The 25,505-nt window shown below is 31.8% G+C and overlaps 3 protein-coding genes across 3 annotated transcripts in view; 2 read left to right on the top strand and 1 right to left on the bottom strand.

The window, feature by feature from the left end:
* The window catches only part of HELRODRAFT_164074 (hypothetical protein), a gene marked incomplete at both ends in the record, with an annotated part of 6,875 nt that extends 5,644 nt beyond the window's left edge, over positions 1-1,231 (top strand). The window contains one exon of the mRNA XM_009029120.1: positions 1,138-1,231. Coding sequence (XP_009027368.1) covers positions 1,138-1,231 — 94 coding nt within the window. The remainder of the gene's footprint in view (positions 1-1,137) is intronic.
* Positions 1,232-4,251: 3,020 nt separating this feature from the next.
* On the top strand, positions 4,252-6,674 carry HELRODRAFT_164073 (hypothetical protein; the record flags this gene model as incomplete). Its single annotated transcript, XM_009029119.1, has 4 exons — positions 4,252-4,777; positions 4,913-5,632; positions 5,686-5,864; positions 6,129-6,674. 4 exons carry the CDS (start codon positions 4,252-4,254, stop codon positions 6,672-6,674), a joined length of 1,971 nt encoding a protein of 656 aa, XP_009027367.1.
* Positions 6,675-20,890: 14,216 nt separating this feature from the next.
* On the bottom strand, positions 20,891-24,011 carry HELRODRAFT_164072 (hypothetical protein; the record flags this gene model as incomplete). Its single annotated transcript, XM_009029118.1, has 5 exons — positions 20,891-21,009; positions 21,182-21,324; positions 21,433-21,583; positions 22,522-23,400; positions 23,546-24,011. The coding sequence occupies 5 exons, from the start codon at positions 24,009-24,011 to the stop codon at positions 20,891-20,893; spliced, it is 1,758 nt and encodes a 585-aa protein (XP_009027366.1).
* Positions 24,012-25,505: the final 1,494 nt, after the last annotated feature.

Below are 25,505 nucleotides of genomic sequence, written 5' to 3'. Positions count from 1 at the left end.
CAAGAAGTAATCGTGGGTTTCTTCAACTACTTCCAAAATTTCATCCCCAACCTTGCTGGGACGCTATATAGTATCACCGGGTTGACCAAGGGGAAAGGTGGTAATAGGATACATTGGTTGGAGGTTCATCAAAGAAGCTTGGATATGGCAATACAACAGCTACAGGAGGTGGGAGGTCTATATACGATTGATTATACACAACCCTTTTGTTTAATCACCGATGCTAGCAATCATACGGTGGCATGCTGCTTGGCACAACCCGATGAACGAGGGAATGAACGACCCATTACTTTCGCCAGTAAGAAGTTATCTGAGACACAACAGCGCTGGGCTACAATCGAGAAGGAGGCCTATGCCATAATATGGGCCTTACAAAAATTTAGGGGGTGGATTTGCATGTCAAAGATTCACATATATACAGACCATAACCCCCTAACCTACTTGACAGATGTGGTGCCAAAAAGTTCTAAATTGATGAGGTGGAGTTTGGCACTACAAGAATTCAATATACAGATCAAATATTGAGCGGGTAGCAAAAACGTGGCAGATTTCCTTACACGTTTAGCTGACAGATCGCTGGAGATGAAGAGGTAATGTATTCAGGAGTGAATATTCTTTCACCCCCAAAGAATATTCAAAGTGTGGTGAGAGGTATGTCACAGGTTGAGGTTAGCATGCGGCGCCTCATGATTTAATCTTAACTGGGTTGCCGCATGGCAAAAAAAAAAATATAAAAAGGCGGGAATAGGAGAATTATTGGGTCTGAACGGCGTAGTTTAACTCTTGGTTGATAATAGACGGTGGAACTTTGCATTTTAGTAATTATTGTTTTAATTTGGAATTAAAACGTTTGGTAGTAGGTTTGGCGGTAGGACGTTGTCAGTCAAAATTCTAACTGGAACGTCGTTAATAGGAATAATAATGGTAATTGGTGGCAGGTAGCAGTAGCGGAGTCAACAACAGCTCCAACACAACAGTGTCGTGGTGTCAGTTATTTCAACAACAACTCCAACACAACAGCGTCGTGGTAACAACCACCACAACTACAACAACTACAACAACCAGTTATTTCAACAACAGCTCCAACACAATAGTGTCGTAGTTTCAGTTATTTCAACAACAACTCCAACCCAACAGCGTCAGGGTAACATCCACCACAACTACAACAACCCTTATCCAGCAACGTCGTGGCGTCAGTTATTCCAACAACAACACTCGCACAACAACGTGACAGTCTATACCGTAGTAATAAAGCACGTTTGTCACCCCAAACGACAACACACACATTAACTTAATAATTGAACAATATTTTGTTAATTTGTATTCTATTTCGATTTATTTGAATATCAATAAAGCTTATTTTCTGTTTCTACACATCAAATTTCAAGTCTTTTGATAGAAGCCGTAAAGAACCTGTTACAGTACGTTTGTTAATAAGCAGAAAAGAATGCAAAATGTTAGAAACAAAATTACTTATTAATAAAACCAAAATAAAGAAGGAAGTATATGTTTAATTATTATTACGTTAAACAAAGGCGAAGACGAAACGTCCCTGTGCCTTCTCAAAACTAAGACAATTTTAAAACAATAAATTAAATAAACCTATGAGTCTATGCTGAATAAATTTAAAATAATTAATGTTCTTATAAGTCAAATAATTTATTAAACCTTGTAAAATAAAAAAAAGATAATAATAAAAAAAACAAATATAAATAAATAAATTAATCACATATCCTAATCAATAAATTGACGATAATATCAATACATACTGATAAAAAAAACTGAATATATCCCAATCTCACAAATAGCCAATGTCACATCAAGTATCATTTGCCCTCCAATCATACATAAATCTGGCATTCATAAGATAAGTATCCAACTTTTTTTTTAAATCATTCACATTATCAGCATTCACAACATCGACACCCAGATTGTTCCAGATACAAATTGATCTATTGATAAAGTATTGTTTCCTCAAGTTCTTATGGAATGCAAGAGCAGTCAATTTCATTTCGTGTCCCCCCAGCTTTCATCATTACTGGAAGGTCAAGTTGATCTTTAGCTCTAAACAAGTTATACATCATGGTGAGATCCCCTCTAATGAGTCCGTATTTCAGAGTTGGCAAGCTCAAAAATTTTAGACGATCTTCATATTTCATATGTTTGCAGGCCTTGATCGACTTTGTTGCTCTTTTCTGGACCCTTTCTATCACCTCTGTTTCCCGTACTGCCCACGGAGACCAAACACAAGCTGCATACTCTAGTTGAGATCTGACTAATGATTTATAAAGCATTATAAAAATATGATCACTAACACCTTTAAAATTTCTAATTATTTAACCTAACAAAGAATAAGCTTTTTTAACATTGCTATGAATATGATCAACAAATTTTAAAGAATTATCAAATATTACACCTAAGTCTTTAATACTATCGACATTATTCAATGTATGATGACCAATTTTATATTGAAAATTATTTTCAGGTATGTTATACCCATATTTGTGTACATATTTCATTAACATTGATACATTTTCTCCTATTGACAATTTTATTTTATCATTGAGAAGCAATTTTGAGCTGCACGGTGGCCGAGCCCACAAGAATTAATTTTCTTTTTTTGGTCTCCGAATCATTCATGCTTTTGTTTTGTTTGATTGAATAAAAGTGATTTGATTTGATTTGATATTTCATTACCACACATTTTTTTTCATTTAATTTTACATTACTCTTTGCACACCAACTAGTCAAGTCATTTAACCCATTTTGTAATACCATTCTATCAATATCATTATCTGAACTAACAATTCTGTTCAATTTTGCATCATCTGCATACATAGACATTGCTGGACCTTTTGCATCTTTATACAAATTAAATAAATCATTAACATATTAAAGAAATAATATATGACCCAGCACACTCTCTTGAGGAACCCCACTTAACACTGTACAATATCTAGACATTTTATCATTCAATCTCACTCTGAATGTTCTTCCACTTAAATAGCTGTTTACCCAAGTAATCAATCTATTATTCAATCTGTACTCTTTCATTTTTTCAACTAAAATACCATGTGACATTCTATCAAAAGCCTTCTCAAAATCCGTGTACACAACATCAATCCTGTAGCCATCATCAAGAGTTGCATTACCGTTGATTTACCTTTTACAAAACCTTATTGTCTAGGGTCAATCAAATCATTATCAGTTAAATACAACATCAAATTATCCTTAATAACCGATTCCATCAGTTTACAAATAACACTGGTCAATGCCACTGGTCTATAATTTCTTGCATCTTTTTATCACCCTTTTTATAGATAGCTGTTACAACACTTTCAGGGCCTCGTGTAACATTGTAACTGGGTGACAAAAATTGACAAAAAAAACAGCGTTGATTTTTTGTCACCCAGTAATGTTGATTTCGTGCCACTGGGTGACAGCAATTTTGTATTACAATTTAATTACGAGAAAATTGATTTTCAAAATTATAAAAGCTGGCCTCATACATTTATATATAAGCATAGAAATCTGATGTATCAACCAACGTCAATTAATTCGATGTATGTTTTTTCAATCCTTATATATATAATATCTTTGGTTGCTTTCCTTGACGAGACGACGGAGTACTATTTAAAAATTAATAAAATTTTCTGATTAAAATAATTACAACAGCAATGGTTCAAATTTGAAGAATAGAGAAGTCTTTTTTCTTTTGTTAAATAAATATTATGTTAAATAAATTATATTTTGGTAGCATTTTTTTACAAATTTGAAAGTATTTCTCATAATTTCGCCGGGTAACGTCACTAATGACTAATCACACGTGCGCGTAACGTAAACGAAACCAAACGTAAAAAACGGTTCAAAATTCAAAGGCACATAAATTTATAATTTGAAATGTATATAGATAATACGGTTAAATGTTTAGTTATAAGGTAGTAGTGGTATAGAATTTGTTTTTTTTTGGATTTAAGTGATTTAACAATTTTGAAATTGTTTTATTGAATCTTTGATTCAATATTTATATAATTGAATAATAATATATTAATAATAAATATAATAATTTATTCAATATTATATACTATTTATATATATTTGATTCAATATTTAAAAAAATTGCAAGGCAAATTGAAAACGAAACTTTAAATATTCAAATGTTGTTTTAATATTTATGATTTTAAAATAGACAGTTTTTAATTAATTAAATGTTTCGTTAAATTATTTTTTGCAGGAAGGTTTACGTTAAAAATGTCAGCAACTACTGCACAGAATGACATAGCAAAATCAAGCTCTCATTATCCTAAAAAACAAAGAAAAATAGACAGTTTTTTTAACCATTCCATTGCAACAACAGTCCCTAATCAGAATGAACAATTTGACCCTGAGAATATCTTTTATGACACCACTTTACCTGATCACTCTACATCAGTAACAAATAGTATCTCAGCAGCAAAATCAAAAGTACCTGTACAGGCAGAATGTGTTTCTCAAGTCACACATACATCGTTACCTTATGATCAGATCATCTCCAAAGATTTTGCACCTTTTGGACAGTGGTACAAAGGCTTCAAACTTGATGCTGCTTGGTTGCAGAAACACCATTCAGAACTGAAAGCAATAAAACTGGGTTCTCGTAAATGTCTAAAATGCAAACTGTGCTACGATAACATTTCTGAAGCTAAAAAGTATGCTCGAAATGGTACTGTCCCAATAGCTGATGGTGTTCGGTGTGACGGCATGCAACAGCTTCAAAGAATTATTGATCACTTGAAAGGTGGTGCTCATAGTGCTGCACAACGGGCCGATCATGCATGAAAGCAATGAACCGCACAATCTAACAAACATCCATGGGTAAAAATTTTGAAACAACACAATATTGAACTGATATCAACTCTTATTCGCCTTACAGTTGCTGTACACAATGATTCAGTAACCAAAACGCTGTCAGCTTGGTCTTGGCCAAGTCGTTCACTAGCACAAATGCATGCAGAAAACCAAGTTAAGCAATACATTGATCACGGTCTTGATTGTAACTTTGTGGCGTTTAATCCACCCCAGTCAGCATTGCATTACAGAAATCCTGACCGGTACAGAGAGATATTATCATTTGTGTCCAAGCATGAATTGAGCAGAGTTATTCAAGCATTGAAAATCGCATACTGTGTTGCCCTGCAAATTGAGAAATCTGTTGATAAATACAATGCTGACAGTCTGTTTGTTACTGCTCGATACATGGACAACACTAATTTTGAGATGAAAGATAGTTTTCTTGGCGAATGCCACAGTGAGTTAAGAGGAGTAATTGGGATGGTCGATGCTTTGCAGAAACGTTTCCAGTATCTTGAAATTGAAGATGTCATTAAAGCAAAGATGGTGGGTCTTACGACAGATGGGGAAAATTCAAATACTGGACGTCACGGAGGGTTGTGGGTAAAAATGTCTGAGTATTTAGGGCACAACATGTTGACATTTTGGTGCATAGCTCACAGATCTGACCTGGCTTTTGAAAGCGTTGAAAACGTGGTTCCGGAGTTTCGTCATTGGTTAACAGATGTAAAAAATGTCGCTACTTATTTTCGTGGATCAAGCTACCGACAAGAAAAACTGCATGAAATTGCTGCAAGTTTGGGTGAGACTGCTAAACATTTTCCACGGAATACCTTGCCAATGTTGTACTTGCAGTTCTGTCTAATCATCAGATGATGTGCGCTTACAGGAAGACAGTTGTACAACAAGGTGAAAATAATGAAAAGCAAAGAGCAAGAGGTTTTCTGAAGGATTGGTCCCAAACTTCATTCAACTTAAACATGAGTGCTGTTGCTTTGGATATCTTGCGATTTACAAAAAAAAGCTCAACGCACGTTTGTTACCTTGGCTGATTTGATGCAAAAACGCGACCATGTACTTCAGCGTCTTTCTATGATGGTAAACAGCCCATATCCTGGGGGATATGAAAAAAAGTTACAAAATAATAGTGGACTTGCATCTACACAGTCATTGCAAACTGAAACAAATGATAATCAATTTCAGAGAAATGTGAAAAACTTGTATGTTACAACACGCAATAGAAATTTTGAAGCAATGCGTCTTAAGGTAATCACATGTGCAAAAAACTTCCTTGAGAGAAGGTTGGATGTCGATCAGGATTTACAAGTAAAGGCAATTATAGATGTTGCAATGCTGAAAATGCTGAAGCAATGATCAAAGCCGGTCGGCAAATTGTATCAGATATTTTTGGTGATAATTATGTTTCAGAATTTGTAGATGATGCTGTTGGTTACTATTCATCATTTAGTGCTTCATCTTTTAAGCCGCATGAAAGCAATACTGCCAAGTTGTACTTATTGCTACAAAATACAACACCGTCGTCTCTTTTAAACAAGCTGGTTCAAACATTTCTTATAACTTGCCCTCACAGCATGATCACGGAACGGGTAATTTCATGCCATACAGAATTAAAAAGCGACCTTCGATCATCTATGTCGAGAAATACTGTGAATGACCGATTATGCATTGCTTTAAATGCTATAGGTACCGCAAATTTTGATCCTCGGCCAGCGGTGGCTGATTTTCTTTCTTCAAAAACGAGACGATCGACTCTACCAGATGATGAACTTTACCGAAACTGGGAATTTGTAAAAAAGTTTTTTAACACTGAAAATAACTTGTGATTAGCTAATTTAACATCAATTGTTTTTTTTGTGATACTGTGTCGTTAATAAAAAAAAATGTCATTTATTTCAAATTGACAAAAGAGTGTATGTGCATTTTTAACGCATCAACATTTACATAAACAAAATCATGAACAATTTTTTATTGACAATTTAAATTAGACGTTTTGTCATTAGCCCATTCCTGGTTCAAATTAGCTTATTCCTTAGGCTTGTAATCTATGTTTTTACCGCAAGATTGATGAATTGTATTCTTCCATGAAAAAAACTTCATTTTCATTAGAAAGTTGATGCAATATCTATTAGGCACCCGTGATTTGAAAAGAATTGATACTATAATTATCATTTCCAAAACTTTGTCACCTAGTGAAAATTTCTTAGACGAGGCTCTGTGGCAACATAAAAACACACAAAAATAACAACCCTCTTCGTCCTATCATCAGCCAAATTCCAACAGTAACATACCCTATTGCCAAATATCTAAACAAAATTCTGACCCCGTACACTCCTAATAACTATAATCTCTAGTCCTCACGGGAATTTATCAATCTATTGATATCCTAAAAATCTCCCTAAAAATACCAAAAATACATCTCAAATCTCTTCTTCAAATCTGTACCACCGAAGCACCATTCCACACACCTACAGGCAAGCAATACAAGCAAATTGACGGTGTAACCATGGGCTCACCACACGGTGTCCTGTTCGCAAATTTCTTTTTAGGACATCTTGAGAGATAATCCGGAATTAAAAACAAACATTTATGCCAGATATGTTGACAATATCTTCGTCACATACGATGATCCGGAACAAATCAACCAGCTACTAGCAACCCTGAACCAATTAAAATTGAATTTCACCATCAAGCACGAAAGTGAAAATTCATTGCCATTTCTGGATATTTTGGTAACGCATGACGAACAAAGATTTACAATATTTTCTCAATATACCAATATATAACACTTTATATCGCTTCATACAAACTCATTCTTCGTACACAACATCACATCGAGCTACTATAATACCATTTCCACTACACGTGCATTGTTATAATTTTATCTATCATTTAGTGTAATACATACTTTGTTTTATTTACTTTCTACCAATTATTTTAACATGTAGCCGCAATTTATTACTTTGTAATTCTACATTACCTAAAACAATTTGATTAATTAATTTATTTATTTTAAATATCTTATATGAAATATTTTAATTATGTACTATTTTAACAGCAAAGGACAGGTAATATATTGTTTACTTATCGTCATTTTATCTTATATATTTTAATTAACTTATCATATTTTATTTATTCTGATTTATTTTCTTATCTTACATATTCTTAATTACATTTCAAATTAATTTATTCTATTTCAATTTCATATATTAATGCATTTAATAATTATTCAACATACTCTAATGTATAAATATATTACTTAAGGCTTTGAAGATGGCGCTCACGCCGAAACAACGTTGTAAGCCGCACTATGACACAACTGTTTAATAAATATGATTTGACCCAAATACGAAATGTTGAATCTATTGGTAAAAAAACTAATCAACGCAAAATGGGCAAAAATAATATTTAATGAAGTTTATATATATACATATATATATATTTATATGTATATATATATATATATATATATATATATATTAGGAATGCACCGGATTTAGAAATTTTAGGTCCGGCCGGATTTAAAATTCAAAAACCGGCCGGAGCCGGGGACGCATTTTAGTTATCATGTTCTTAAATTATGCGCTTATGTATCTATATATGTCTCTCTCTCTCTCTCTCTCTCTCTCTCTCTCTATATATATATATATATATATATATATATATATATATATATATATATATTATGTAGCTATATCATCTGATCATGTTCTTGAATTATGCGCTTATGTATTATGTATGTGTCTCTCTCTCTCTCTCTATCACTTTCTCTCTCTCTATATATATATATATATATATTATTATTAATGAAAAATTTATAAGCGCTAATTAAAATCAAAAAGTTCTCAAAAGCGCTATCTATAACCAAACAAAGTCAAAAAAGAAAAAAGTACAGTCAATGGCGGTAGTAACAAACAAATAATTATTCACTTAACAACAAAATCTTTAGTTCTAAAAAATCTCGGTAAGCTGTTCCAAACCATTGGTCCAGAAAAGGCAAAATCTCTTGATGCTATCTGCAGATTGACATCAGGTACAACCAACAAAATGCCATCATCTGATCTAAGGTTCATACCACTTATCATTATAGACTTTTCTTTTATTTTATCTATCAAATAACTTGGCAACAAGCCATGTACAGTTTTATACATTAAAATACATATTTTATATTTAATTCTTTTCTTTATAGTAAACCAATGAAGGCCCTAAAGAATAGGAGTAACATGGTTAAATTTGAGACCTCCAACAATCAATTTGGCTGCTCTATTCTGAATGGATTGAATTGCAGAAATAGACCTATCTAGCAAACCGTAAAACAGACCATTGCAATAGTCCAATCGTGAATGAACAAATGCATGCACCAAGGTATGAATAGCAGATTTAACTAATGACTTACGGAGTTTATAGAGTTCTCGAATCTGTCCGGAGCATGAATTTGTTATCACTTTATATGATCATGAATCGATAATCTAGAATCAAGAATGAAACCCAGATTAGTTGCTTTGTCACTAAATTCTATTTTAACATCTCCTATTTTCATTGAATCGATATTAAATTTCATCAGCTGCTGCCATGTACCTATTGGAACAAATTTTGACTTCTGCTGATTTAATCTAAGACCATTGTTTGACATCCAATTATCAATGTTTTTTAGGCATGTTACAAGTTTGTTGATTTCAGATTGCAATAATTCTGGCTTATTACTAACTATAATCTGAATATCATCAGCATAGGCATGATATTTAAAACCAAAATTACCAATTACTTTAAAAACTTCAGCGGTATACATAATGAAAAGAATAGGCCCAAGCACTGAACCGTTTCATTAGATAACACATTATTGAAAACTACTTGTTGCTTTCTGTCAAACAGATATGATCTGAACCACTTGATAACAGTACCGGAAATATCATAATCATGAACCAATTTTTCCATGAGAATCTGATGGTCTACACAATCAAATGCCGCACTCACATCTAAAAACGCGACTAGAGCCACATGTTGTTTGTCTAAAGCAGCAAACAACTCAGAAAACACATAAAGCAGTGCAGTTTCTGTTGAATGATAGCGGCGATATCCAGATTGGTGAACTGGTAGCAGATTGTTTACATTCAAATGATTCAAGAGCTGTTTGGCAACCACTCTTTCAAATATCTTGGAAATGAAACAGATGTTGGAAATTGGTCTATAACTAGACAAATCATTTCGATCCATATTCACTTTCTTTAAAACTGTATAAACCATAGCATGCTTACAACCATTAGGAAATGTGCTACTGCTCAGACTCAGATTTAAGATGCTGGTAAGAAAAACGATGAATAAATCAATACATTTCTTTAAAATATGGGTCGGAAAGACATCTATCATACATGTTTTTGATGGCAAACTGAGTACAATTTTTTTTAACGTCAGATTCTGTTAAAAGCATAAAGTCAGAAAAAGAACAATTACTGAGCTTGACAAATAGTCGGACAATTTCTCACATTGGTAGGCTGTTTAATTTTATTTACTTTATCATTAAAAAACTTTAAGAATTGAGACGAATCTAAACCAACAATTTCACTCAATGACTGACCAGTGACCTGATTACAAAGAACTTTATTAATAACATTCCATAGATTTTTATAAGATCCACTATTGTCTGCAACAAGTCTTTTCCAATAACTGTTTCTTTTTTGTGAAAAAAACCTAGATTTATTTTTCAGAGCTGCTATCCACTCTTTTTTACATTTCTCTGTCTGATATTTTCTGTAATTCCTTTCTTTCTTTCGACAAAGTCTTTTGAAAGCTATGAATTCACTGTCATACCATGGAGCATTAACATCACATCTGACTTCTGCAAAACGAAGTGGAGCAACTGCATCAGCCAATTTCTTGAGTTCAGAACTCATCATATCAAACTCAATATTAATATTATTGCTTTTTTTAAAAAAATCTGTACATATTTGATAAGATAGCTTTCATTTAGGTATTTCCAGGATCTAACTTGTTTCTTGACTATTTTAGTACGCTTATGAGTTAATGGTATATTAACCTGAATTAAACTATGGTCTGAAAAAGTCCCACAGGGAAAAATCTTAACAAATAATCAGATCAAGTATACCTCCATGTTCATGAGTCGGTTCGTCGATCAAATTTTTTGAAACATTTCTAATATTTCCAATAAATTTACAGTATGACGATCTTCCTGTTTCTCAAGGTGAATGTTGAAATCACCCAAAAGTATGATATTTAAACTAAAAGAAGTGATATTTTCTAGTAAACATAAAAATTCTTCAAAAAATAAATTACTAACTAAAACTGATCCTGGCCTGTAAAGGGCTAATAGAACAAAATCTTTGTTGCTAATAAATAATTTAACAGCAAGTGCTTCAAATGAACTAAATATTGGCAAATCTATTTTCTTAAACTTAAATTCATTACTGAAGTAAATAATTAAACCCCCATGGTGAGGATCATTTATCCTCATAAAATCAACATAACTATATCCTGGTGGCATTGATGATTTAACAGAAATGTTATTCGAAGATCCATGCCAAGTTTTGACTAAAACAAAAATATCTAGCCCATCATGAATCAAATCATAGATCGTATCAGTTTTAGAAATCAATGATCTAATGTTCAATAAACCTAGTGTTAAATTACGATTTATTATGTTGCAGTTTTTATCATTGTTATCATTTATTTCTAAATTCTTGACATATTTTATATTATTAACATTGGTTTTTTCTGTATTTTTACAATCTTCCATCTCCCTACCTGTCCTCTCACTCTGAACAAAAAATTTTGATTGTTTTCTTTTCGCTCCATAACTTTAGCTTTATCAACAAGTGATTTGAATTCCTGCCTCTAATCCTTTGTTAAATCATAGTTCAGTTCAACATGTGAAAATTCTTTTAACGACTTGAATTTATATACATTTCTCATTATTGAGTCTCTGAGTAAAACGCAATCTAATTTTATCAAAATGGGTCTAACGACAGTTTCGCATTTCCTTCCCAGTCTCATTATTTTTGATTACATTTTTTTCAGAAACATCTCCTGTCAAATGCTTTAAAATTTTCAAAACATTGGAACGATCATCATCACTTTCAGCTAAACGAAACATCAATAAATTTGTTTCTCTTTCTTTGGCGCCACTAGCTTCTTCTAAAGTTTTCTGGATTGATTTGACGTCACTTCTAATTACTTCAACATTCAATTTAACTTCCTTGCCGACAATGCTAGAAAATGGTTCTTTTATTTCGTTTTTAAAAATTTTAATTTCCTCGCGTAAAACAGTATCAAAACGATCAAGTTCATCAAGATTAGATTGGTTATGGTCAACAACCATTTTTGTGCTATCAACATCAAGTTTTATTTTTAACGACAATATCAACCGTCCAAACGACTGCCCAAACATATATATATATATATTTCGTCAGTTAATTTTGATGTTTTCGTCGTTAAAAGTCATCGTTTATTGATATTTTTTGGATAGATTAACATAATTAGATTTTTGAATAATTTGATATCAAATTTAGTTTGTAAAATTCACTATTTTAGTGAAATTTGATAAAATATTGTTTGTAAATTGCTGTCACGTGATAGGAATTTCCATGCTAGTAAGCGTAACTAATTATAATAATAAGTTCAATAATGTCGTCCGCTAATCGCTACTGTTGTACGAAGTGTACGATAAAAGTTCCAAGTAAAGATTTGTTGTCATGCACTTGTTGCAAAACTTTTGTTCACAAAAAATGTGAAACTTACGATGATATTCTTGAAATTTTGAAAAGTGTTAAAGGTTTAAAATGGTTTTGTCAACGTTGTGTTGATTTGTCTCAAGATGTTAGTTCTTTGGCTAAGTCAATGGATGTGTCTAAAAATGAATTTGCTGCTCAACATCAAGTTTTATTTTTCTGTTACTATCATTTATTTCATTTAGTTATTTCATTTATTATTATAATTAGTTACGCTTACTAGCATGGAATTCAATTCATATTTAATAATTTAAACGTAGGCTCTGAAAATTGTTCAGAAAATCATTGAGAAAAGATAACGTCGTGCATCACAATCGGAAATGATCAATTTTGTTCCCTAGCGGAGAAATCAACAATTGATGCTATTCACATCATTCGGCAACTGCAAAAGAAGTACGTCGCAAAGCATCAACAACTATCACACATTTTTGTAGACCTTGAAAAAGCATTTGATCGAGTTCCCCGTGAAGCAATCAGGCGGAATCTACGTCGACAACTCATTCCAGAATATCTTGTTCGACTTCTGATGGAAATGTATACGAATACTAAGACTTTTGTCAGCACAACGGTTGGAAACACAGATGCATTTGACATCGACGTTGGAGTTTACTAAGGCTCGATTCTCAGCCCACTATTATTTATAACTGTGATGGAAGAAATCACAAAGCCAATACGCACTTGTGACATTTGGAACAGCTACGTCTGAGCAGAATGCAGCTCAAATGTCTAAAGATTGGAACACCAGACTCGCCGATCATGGATTCAAAGTCGACATCAGCAAAACCAAAGCAATGACAATGGTGAACCCATCTAATCCAAAGCTACTGGACGATGGCCCTGTTCAGTTTGTAAAGCTGTTGTAGGTAACAATTCAATCAAGTGTCAGCAGTGTAACCAGTGGTGTCACAAACGTTGTTCAAAAATAATTGGTACTTTATCTAATGTATCCAGTTTTGTTAGTCCTGCTTTCATCAATCCCATAACAACCATTTCGAAATTTATATATATATATATATATATATATATAATATATATATGTGTGTGTGTGTGGTGTGTATTTGTGTAAAAAATGATACCATTTTGCTGATATGAATTCAGATACTATGCATACTATACTGCAACAATTACAAAAAATGTCATTGTACTTTATTCATGACATAGAAGATTCAGTTACTAGACTTTTAACAATTGGTTATTGTGCAAAAAACTAAAATCTTCATGTGCCCTAATTTGTTTATTGTTTTTCATCGTATAGAATCATAAAAATTTATGATAAAGTTATTCTATTTAAAAGTGCAAGACAGTGCGTAAGATAACTCGGTTTCATTTTGACTACTGGCTAAACTACATTTCAAAATTTTTTATTCAAATGCTAGTTTTATGAATTTTGTCTTTATTTAATAATTATTTTGTACATTTTAATTGACACTAAAATATTTTCAGAAGTTATATTTTTTAAATATGCAATATTAATTTTTTGTTGAAAAAACACTGCGGTTTAATAATTATTTTGTACATTTGTACACTACAATTTAATAATTATTTTGTACATTTCAATGGATACTAAAATATTTTCAAAAGTTATATTTTTTAAATATGCAATATTAATTTTTTGTTGAAAAAACACTACAGTTTATTTTTTATGTAACTTATATATAATTAACAAATAAATGCTTTTTTTAATACTTTTACGTGACATCATTATCGACGATTCCTCTGTTTCTAAATTTATTAGTGGGAAAGAATCCAATTGCATGTTGTTGAATATTTATTATCGGATGTCTTTGTTCTATGGGTATTGATTCGGCTAGTCGTAAATTATAATAGTTTTTAATGTAAATAAAGATTTCAACACTGTTGTCTAAGATTTGTCTTGTAGTTTTATTTTTATGCTTCTCTTTTATGTGATTCTTTGTAGCGCCAGTTTGTACGTGCATCGTGAGTCTTCTCGGTAGCTTGGTCGTCGTCATACCAATATATTCAAAATTATGGTGCCCACACACACCAATATTACTTTTGAACAAATATATTAGATAGCTATCATCCATTATCGATTCATCACGAGAGATGACGTTTTTTGGTTGGAGTAGTAGGTATATTCGTAGTTTAATACTATCGTTTTCTTTTGTCGCTTAAACGTTAATTTTTATGATTCTTTTCATGATTTTTTCAACCTGTTGAAAAACAGTTGACATGTGGTTTTTATAATATATTACTGTTATTTTTGTTGTTATTGTTAGTTGCATTGTTGTTGTTGCTAAGTTTTTGTTTTTGCGTTCTCATATTTTCTGGATCATGAAATTTTTATATCCATTATTAGTGAGTAATTAAGAGGCTTTATCTGCTTCTGTTCTACTGCTTCCTGTATCAAAAGAGTGCGTATGAGCTCAGTTTGCATAAGCAGAGATTGTGCTCTCTAGATATGTTTGACAACATTCACTATTTCCATTAAGACATTTGTTTGTTGCTTTGGAGACTGAGGTTTTAAATTATTATGAGCATTTTATATTAGTATTTCTAGGAATTGTAAACTTTAATTTTGACGAATTTAATCGTTTTAACAGTTTTTCTATTTGATCATCTTACACGTATGTAATAGCTAATAGTTATAACATCAACGTATCGGCAGTATATATTATGCTTTAACTCCGGTTTTTCTTTAAATAACATTTCTTCGATATGTCCATCATAGAAGTTTGCGAAAAGTACTCCAAATGGAGAAAGAGGTTGGAAAACACTGATATAATGTGCTATCCAAACCAATGAAGGGCGCTTCAGCTGTACATATTCGTAGCAGCGTCTCTAGTTGATCTTTTGGAATTGTTAGTGGTGAACTACTAGAACTGTATGTTCTATTTATTATTATGTTATATTGTTTCTTCTACAGGAAAATTTGTAAAAAGTGACTCAATATCCAAAATGCTATTTTGGTGTTACTGGATGGTTTTGCTATACATAATAGGTCTATGAATTTTTTACTTCATTTTAGGCTGTAGCTATTAGGGGTGTATGGTGTAATTATTTTGTGCTTAAAGTGCTATCATGCTTAAAATAAATAAAAATTTTGGCTTTGGTAGTCTAGGCTTTTTCTTTGATTCTAGTATGTCTCTTTCTTCTCAGATTAATAGTGTTTGTTGCTAGAAGTTCTTACTTTCATCTACGTAGAATAAAAAACTTTTGCCTTTTCTTGATGATTCTACTTTTTTCCTTCTTGTTACTTTGTTAGTCTTATCTAGGATTGATTATTGTAACTCGCTCTACTATGGTCTTCCTGATTCTATACTCTATCCTTGAAGTAAAGCTTTTAACTCTGCTTCTCGTCTAGTTGCTCGTGCCCCTTTCTTTTCTCATATATCTCCTTATCGTGTTCTCTTGCACTGGCTACCTATAAAATATAGATAGTTTCAATCTAAATTATTTCCTAAGTACTTATCAGATATATTAATTGAACCTAAACGCTCAGGTTTACGATCGTCTTCTTGTTCTCGCTTCTTCTCAACTCGTGTTAAACACTCTTTTGCTAAATCTGTTTTTGCTTTTTCTGGCCCTTTTTTCTAGAAATCTCTACTTCTCTGACTTCTTCTCCATCACTTACGAAATTCAGAGCGGATCTCAAGATCCCTCTGTTTGCAAAATTCATTGAGGAGCGCTGTTGAACATCGCGGAAATAGCGCTTTACAAGCTAATTGATTGATTGATTTGAATTCAAGAAACTTGTCAACTATTTACCGTTATAAAAATCGAAAAACTAAATAAAAAGCTAACGCGCGAACATGCCGTGATTTTTACCAATAATTGCATTTCTGAGAGTCAATTTATCTGGAAGAGCACTGTTCTCAGGGTTCGAATTGATGAGGTGGTTATGGGGTTTTACCCCCCTACCTCTAAAATAAGACCCTCCACCTTTCATTTAATTTTAATGTTGGGGGGGTCAAGAAATTTACAATTTTGTTATTATTGTATTGCTGATTTATATAGCCCTTCTTGTGAGTTATCTTCAGAAGTGCTTTTTTTAGATTAGATTATACTTGTCACATTTATGCATTATTATTCGGTGATATGTTTATATTTCACCATTTTACTGATATTTGTTTTTAATTGTAACTTAAATCCACTTTTCGTTTTTGCTTTTTTGTGGTGTCTGTTATATACCGTATACGGCAGCGCATGCGATTGCTTTTTAATTACGTACACTTTATAAAAAGTTTCGGAATACGAACTATTTCCTATATTATAAGATTAATTTGAGCTAAGAAGGAAATGAAACGAAGTTTAAAAAGAAAATTTGATGGCACTATTTATAAAACTGATTCATCTTCGAATATTTTAAATTTAAATCTTTTTAACAAAATGAAAGAGAGGACTTCTGAAAACTTTAAATGTAAAAGTAAAGGTAATTAAATTAAAATTGGTTGTTTTTAACCTGTAAGTTATTATTTTTAACTTAAATCTAATTATTTTTCAGCGATGGAAAATACTGATTCAGAAGTAGAGTCTGCTGCACATTTAACAAATTTTGTCAATGTCTCAAGTTTGGTAGAATCAAATGAGGGCATATGTAATGAAGAAAACATCGTTGAAAAACGGTTTTAGCAGCCATCAGATTCAACAGAGAATGTAAGCCAGAAACCAAACAGATGCTCTGGTTTTCCAAGTGTGCAGAAATGAGCTTCAGTTTAAAGCTTGGCAAAAGTCACGGTCATGGCTCATGATGAGTTCAATTGGGTCGGTTATGTGCAGTATTTGTATAGAAGTAAAGTTTTCTACACCAGCAAGTGATGTGACACCTGGTTGTCGTAAGGACAGGGCTTTCATTGATGGAACTGTTGGCGGAAAAACTGCCAAAAAATTGCTAAAAAAAAAGATAAACATCAACAATAAAAATGCTACCCATGCCCCCTAGTCGCGAGGATTTTCGCGCCTTAATGCTGACTTCACACGCCAATCCTTATGACCCCCCTACTTCTTTTTTCACAATTCGAACACTGACTATTCTTATTAACATAATAATACATTTCTGACAGTCATTCCAATATATATAAAAAGAAGCTCCTGTAGTACATATTTTTAAAAGAGATTTAAGGTGATTTTTAGGTGTTTAGGTGTAGACAAGATGAATTTAAGGTGATTTTTAGGTGTTTTAAAAGGTAGACAAGATGAATTATAAGCATAGTTAAGAATGATATCAATAGTATCGGAAACAGGAACATTAGTAAAATTTTTATGCACCCATTTTTACTCTACAAACAAATTGACGGAATAGCAATGGGTTCACTTCTAGGAGTATTGTTCGCCAATTTTCATATAGGTCATCTCACATAACTAGAATAAATATAACGGCCTTCGCTCACTTTTAACGGTCGAACAAGGAGCATACTTCCGGAGGGGATTTGGAGGGTGATTTTTTATCGTTCGAGTCAAAAGTTACGATCGTATATTTACTAATTTTGGAATATTGCTTTTATTTAAAATTTTAATTGTTATTCAATAAAGTAATTAATTACTTTTATTTGGTATAAATTTTAAAAAAAATAAAATCGACATTACCAAAAATAGTTAAAAAATGAAAAATTGAGGTTCTTAGCATAAGATGGAAATGAGCAATTACAGGCCAATATCCCTTCTTTCACCTATTTCTAAAGTACTGGAAAAAATTATATTTATTAGAATAACTTCATTCTTGAATATTAATAATTTATTAAATAAAAATCAATATAGATATAGAGCACAACATTTAACTGAACTAGCAGTACTGCATTTAGTACAAAACATATTAAAGAATCTGAATAAAAAAATCCTAAACATAGGTGTTTTCATAGACTTGTCCAAGGCATTTGATGTTATTAATCATGAGATATTAATAAAGAAATTATACTCCTATGGAATAAGAGGAATAACACATACATGGTTCATAAGCTATCTGCAAAACAGAAATCAGTATGTGTCGATAAAAAATAAATCTTCAAATAAAATAAATATAACTTCAGGAGTCTCGCAAGGATCAATCTTAGGCCCACTTCTATTTAAAATTTTTATGAATGATTTTTATCTGGCTACTGACGCTCATCATCTTCTGTATGCAGATGATACTAACATTTTTTTCCCAACTAGCAATCCATCAAACGATGTAGAGATAATTAATAAAAGTTTAGATGATGTTTCAAATTGGTTCATCAATAATAAACTAATTGTAAATTTTTCTAAATGCAACTACATTCTATTCGGTCCAAAAATATTGACTAACACAATACCTAATTTAGATATAAAAATGAATAACCATAGCATCCCACGCACATCCAGCACAAAATTTCTCGGAGTGATAATCAAGGACAACCTCTCGTGGGATATGCATATAGACTCGTTATCGAAAAAAATTAATAAAACCATAGGCGCAATTAATAAAATTAAAGTAAGATTGAATAAACCAATAATTATAGATTTGTATTATTAATTAATCTATCCACATCTAATATACTGCAACATCATCTGGGGAAACAGCCCTGAAGTTCACTTGAAGCAAATTACCAGATGTCAAAATCGTTTCATCAGAATTCTATTAAATCTACATCCATACAGTCATGTCAGCTGTTATTATCCTGAACTGAAAATTTTAAACATAAAAAATGTGTATAATTATCATGTTTCTATCTTTGTGTTCAAGTTCCTACATTATCAATTACCTACATCTTTTAATGACTTCTTCGAATTCGGAAATGCTGTGCAGTCAAAGTTCACTCGACATTCTCCTCTGCTCTATACACCACCTGCTTGGTGAAAGTTTAAAACATACCGGTCCCGGAATCTGGGAAAAACTTCCTGTTGATATAAAGACTACAAATTCCTTGCATTTGTTTAAAAACAAAATAAAGAAATATTTATAAAAAAAAGTACAATTTTTATTTAATTAGAATCATGTAAATTGTGCATTATGTTAATTTTGACATGAATTATAAATTTACTTAAAAATCGTGTTAGAATGAACAATTTGTGAACGGTGGCCTGCGACACAAGAATTTTGTTTTCTTTTAGCTTTGGTCTCCTAATCATTACCTAATTATTATTAATTTGGATTGATTGAATAAAATTTGATTTGATATCCCTGCTTCAATCTATAAGAAAGTGTTGTATATTGGTAAATAGGCCTCCCCCTGGGTCATCTAGAATATTCAAAATTTAAAAATAATCTCAAATTGAAACCTGATATTTACATTCGATACGTAGATGACATTTTTATTACATATAAAAATTTTAAATTAGTTCAATTATTAAATGTCTTCAATAGTTCAAAACTAAAATTTACGCATGAATTTTCTACTGGAAAAAGTCTTCCAATTTTAGATACTTTAGTCAAAATTGATGATGAAAAATTCACGACCTCAGTATATGTAAAGCCAACCAGCCCAGGATTTTTTTTGAATGATAAAAGTGAATGTAGTGAAATGTACAAATTTAGCCCGGTTCTAGCATTTGTTAACAGAGCCATTACACATTCATCTGCACCTTTTTTTTACAGTATTTATATCCCAAAAGGACAGGAGATCAAAAATACTAATGTATGTGCAGACCACCTTGACTATAACTGTGCAGCATATAACAATGAGCTAATCAAAATTGGAACAGAAATAAAATTTCAACCAAACAAAACAGCTTATGAATAACAAAGTCCGCGACAAATACCAATGATAACAAAAATTGATTATATAAAACTCTTTATATAACATTACATCGCAGAGCCTCGTCTAAGAAATTTTCACTAGATGACAAAGTTTTAAATGTTTTGGAAATGATAATTATAGTATCAATTCTTTTCAAATCACGGGAACCTAATAGATATTGCATCAACTTTCTAATGAAAATGAAGTTTTTTTCATGGAAGAATACAATTCTTTAATCATGCGGTAAAAACATAGATTACAAGCCTAAGGAATAAGCTAATTTGAACCAGGAATGGGCTAATGACAAAACGTCTAATTTAAATTGTCAATAAAAAATTGTTCATGATTTTGTTTATGTAAATGTTGATGCGTTAAAAATGCACATGCACTAACTCTTTTGTCAATTTGAAATAAGTGACATTTTTTTTTATTAACGACACAGTATCACAAAAAAAAATTGATGTTAAATTAGCTAATCACAAATTATTTTCAGTATTAAAAAACTTTTTTACAAATTCCCAGTTTCGGTAAAGTTCATCATCTGGTAGAGTCGATCGTCTCGTTTTTGAAGAAAGAAAATCAGCCACCACTGGCCGAGGATCAAAATTTGCGGTACCTATAGCATTTAAAGCAATGCATAATCGGTCATTCACAGTATTTCTCGACATAGATGATCGAAGGTCGCTTTTTAATTCTGTATGGCATGAAATTACCCGTTCCGTGATCATGCTGTGAGGGCAAGTTATAAGAAATGTTTGAACCAGCTTGTTTAAAAGAGACGACGGTGTTGTTTTTGTAGCAATAAGTACAACTTGGCAGTATTGCTTTCATGCGGCTTAAAAGATGAAGCACTAAATGATGAATAGTAACCAACAGCATCATCTACAAATTCTGAAACATAATTATCACCAAAAATATCTGATACAATTTGCCGACCGGCTTTGATCATTGCTTCAGCATTTTCAGCATTGGCAACATCTATCATTGCCTTTACTTGTAAATCCTGATCGACATCCAACCTTCTCTCAAGGAAGTTTTTTGCACATGTGATTACCTCAAGACGCACTGCTTCAAAATTTCTATTGCGTGTTGTAACATACTAGTTTTTCATATTTCTCTGAAATTGATTATCATTTGCTTCAGTTTGCAGTGACTGTGTAGATGCAAGTCCACTATTATTTTGTAACTTTTCTTCATATCCCCCAGGATATGGACTGTTTACCATCATGGAAAGACGCTGAAGTACGTGGTCGTGTTTTTGCATTAAATCAGCCAAGGTAACAAACGTGCGTTGAGCTTCTTTTTTGTAAATCGCAAGATATACTTCTTTTCCTCCATCTAATCTCAATAGTGTTCTTCATAATTTATCTCTATGTCTTTCTTCGATTATCGCTTGGTCTGATTCTATGTGTCTTAAACTTAATCCTTCTAAGTTTGAATTAATTTGTTTTAATAAATCTAAACACTCAATTACTATTCCTCCTATTATCTTACCTGATTCTAAAACTCTTGATGTCTCTCATAAGTTTCGTAGTCTAGGTTTTATCTTTGATTCTACTATGTCTCTCTCTTCTCAGATTAATAGTGTTGCTAGAAGCTCTTACTTTCATCTACGTAGAATAAAAAAACTTTTGCCTTTTCTTGATGATCCTACTCTTCTCCTTCTTGTTACTTCGTTAGTCTTATCTAGGATTGATTATTGTAACTCGCTCTACTATGGTCTTCCTGACTCTATACTCTATCCTTTAAGTAAAGCTTTTAACTCTGCTGCTCGTCTAGTTGCTCGTGCCCCTTTCTTTTCTCATATATCTCATATCTTGTTCTCTTGCACTGGCTACCTATAAAATATAGAATAATTTTTAAAATTTGCACGTTCATGTATAAGTCTCAATCTAAATTATTTCCTAAGTACTTATCAGATATATTAATTGAACCTAAACGCCCCGGTTTACGATCGTCTTCTTCTTCTCGCTTTTTCTTAACTCGTGTTAAACACTCTTTTGCCAAATCTGCTTTTGCTTTTTCTGGTCCTTTTCTCTGGAACTCTCTACCTACTTCTCTAACTATTTCTCCATCACTTGCGAAGTTCAGAGCGGATCTCAAGACCCATCTGTTTTCAAAATTCATTGAGGAGCGCTGTTGAACATCGCGGAAATAGCGCTTTATAAGCTAATTGATTGATTGATTGATTGATTGATTGATTGATTGATTGATATCCAAAGCAACAGCACTCATGTTTAAGTTGAATGAAGTTTGGGACCAATCCTTCAGAAAACCTCTTGCTCTTTGCTTTTCATTATTTTCACCTTGTTGTACAACTGTCTTCCTGTAAGCGCACATCATCTGATGATTAGACAGAACTGCAAGTACAACATTGGCAAGGTGTTCCGCAAAACGAACTTCATGATGCCGTGGAAAATGTTTAGCAGTCTCACCCAAACTTGCAGCAATTTCATGCAGTTTTTCTTGTCGGTAGCTTGATCCACGAAAATAAGTAGCGACATTTTTTACATCTGTTAACCAATGACGAAACTCCGGAACCACGTTTTCAACGCTTTCAAAAGCCAGGTCAGATCTGTGAGCTATGCACCAAAATGTCAACATGTTGTGCCCTAAATACTCAGACATTTTTACCCACAACCCTCCGTGACGTCCAGTATTTGAATTTTCCCCATCTGTCGTAAGACCCACCATCTTTGCTTTAATGACATCTTCAATTTCAAGATACTGGAAACGTTTCTGCAAAGCATCGACCATCCCAATTACTCCTCTTAACTCACTGTGGCATTCGCCAAGAAAACTATCTTTCATCTCAAAATTAGTGTTGTCCATGTGTCGAGCAGTAACAAACAGACTGTCAGCATTGTATTTATCAACAGATTTCTCAATTTGCAGGGCGACACAGTATGCGATTTTCAATGCTTGAATAACTCTGCTCAATTCATGCTTGGACACAAATGATAATATCTCTCTGTACCGGTCAGGATTTCTGTAATGCAATGCTGACTGGGGTGGATTAAACGCCACAAAGTTACAATCAAGACCGTGATCAATGTATTGCTTAACTTGGTTTTCTGCATGCATTTGTGCTAGTGAACGACTTGGCCAAGACCAAGCTGACAGCGTTTTGGTTACTGAATCATTGTGTACAGCAACTGTAAGGCGAATAAGAGTTGATATCAGTTCAATATTGTGTTGTTTCAAAATTTTTACCCATGGATGTTTGTTAGATTGTGCGGTTCATTGCTTTCAAGTGATCAATAATTCTTTGAAGCTGTTGCATGCCGTCACACCGGACACCATCAGCTATTGGGACAGTACCATTTCGAACATACTTTTTAGCTTCAGAAATGTTATCGTAGCACAGTTTGAATTTTAGACCTTTACGAGAACCCAGTTTTATTGCTTTCAGTTCTGAATGGTGTTTTTGCAACCAAGCAGCATCAAGTTTGAAGCCTTTGTACCACTGTCCAAAAGGTGCAAAATCTTTGGAGATGATCTGATCAAAAGGTAACGATGTATGTGTGACTTGAGAAACACATTCTGCCTGTACAGGTACTTTTGATTTTGCTGCTGAGATACTATTTGTTACTGATGTAGAGTGATCAGGTAAAGTGGTGTCATAAAAGATATCCTCAGGGTCAAATTGTTCATTCTGATTAGGGACTGTTGTTGCAATGGAATGGTTAAAAAAACTGTCTATTTTTCTTTGTTTTTTAGGATAATGAGAGCTTGATTTTGCTATATCAGTAGTAGTTGCTGACATTTTTAACGTAAACCTTCCTGCAAAAAATAATTTAACGAAACATTTAATTAATTAAAAACTGTCTATTTTAAAATCATAAATATTAAAACAACATTTGAATATTTAAAGTTTCGTCTTCAAGAAGCTGTATTTTTTCTATAAAAATTATTCACTAACTTTGCTCAAATGTAAAACTTACAAATGTTAAAATTTTTAACTTTAATCTAGTTGTTTATTTATCAAATTGATTGATCTAAGAAATTGGTCTTTTAAAAATAAAAAAAACTTTATAATTTATTAATAAAATATTAACGATAATATTATAATCAATAAACCATATAAATAAAACTAGTTGGAAATTTTGGAGAAAAAAATTTTTTTTCATAATCAGTTTAGCTAAATTTAAAGTTGAAATCAACATTAAAATAAGTAAATCTAAGCTAATGCAAAGAATTAAAAAAATTTAAAAATATGTAATATAATTTTAATAATTGTGTTATGTTAATTTATTCTTTAATTTTTTTTGAATTCATTCAATCCATGATTTAAACAAATTCAAATTTTGTGGAATTAAAACAAAACCCAAAAATTTTAAACTTCTACTAATTAGGAATAATTAAATAGTTTAAAATATCAATATCTAAATGGCATTACTATACAGAAATAATAAAAATATTTAAAAAAGTCTATAATCTATTTAAAGATATTTATCACATTTAAAAAACACAAATTTTTTACAGAAATTGATTAACAATAAATTAAATATTATACACAATAGGCTTTCAGTAATCAAGTTAGTTAAATTTTAAATTAAAATATATGTATTTCTGAATACAAGGAACTAACTAAATAAAATAAAATTGAATACATTCAATCCTGGATTTAAACAAATTCATTTATGTGAAGACTAATACAAAACCAAAAAAATTCCAAATTGATACTACCTACAAAAACAAATAAATATATACCACAATAATATATAATAAATTATATGTAATTCCAAGATATTAACCTGCGCTTTTGAATTAAATATGCCTTGAAATTGAATCAAATCAATCCAGCTTAAGCTTAAAAATAAAGTATTCTAAAAACCAAAGTCTTATAAAAACATAATATAATAATAGCATAAACTAGCCATCAATTTGCCTTGCAATTTTTTTAAATATTGAATTAAAGATTCAATAAAACAATTTCAAAATTGTTAAATCACTTAAATCCAAAAAAAAAACAAATTCTATACCACTACTACCTTATAACTAAACATTTAACCGTATTATCTATATAAATTTCAAATTATAAATTTATGTGCCTTTGAATTTTGAACCGTTTTTTACGTTTGGTTTCGTTTACGTTACGCGCACGTGTGACTAGTCATTAGTGACGTTACCCGGCGAAATTATGAGAAATACTTTCAAATTTGTAAAAAAAAATGCTACCAAAATATAATTTATTTAACAAAATATTTATTTAACAAAAAAAAAGACTTCTCTATTTTTCAAATTTGAACCATTGTTG

The sequence above is a fragment of the Helobdella robusta genome (genome assembly GCF_000326865.2).
Source record: "Helobdella robusta unplaced genomic scaffold HELROscaffold_6, whole genome shotgun sequence".
NCBI lineage: Eukaryota > Metazoa > Annelida > Clitellata > Rhynchobdellida > Glossiphoniidae > Helobdella > Helobdella robusta.
The sequence above is the reverse complement of the archived record's forward strand: the minus strand, read 5'-3'. Positions and strand labels throughout refer to the sequence as shown.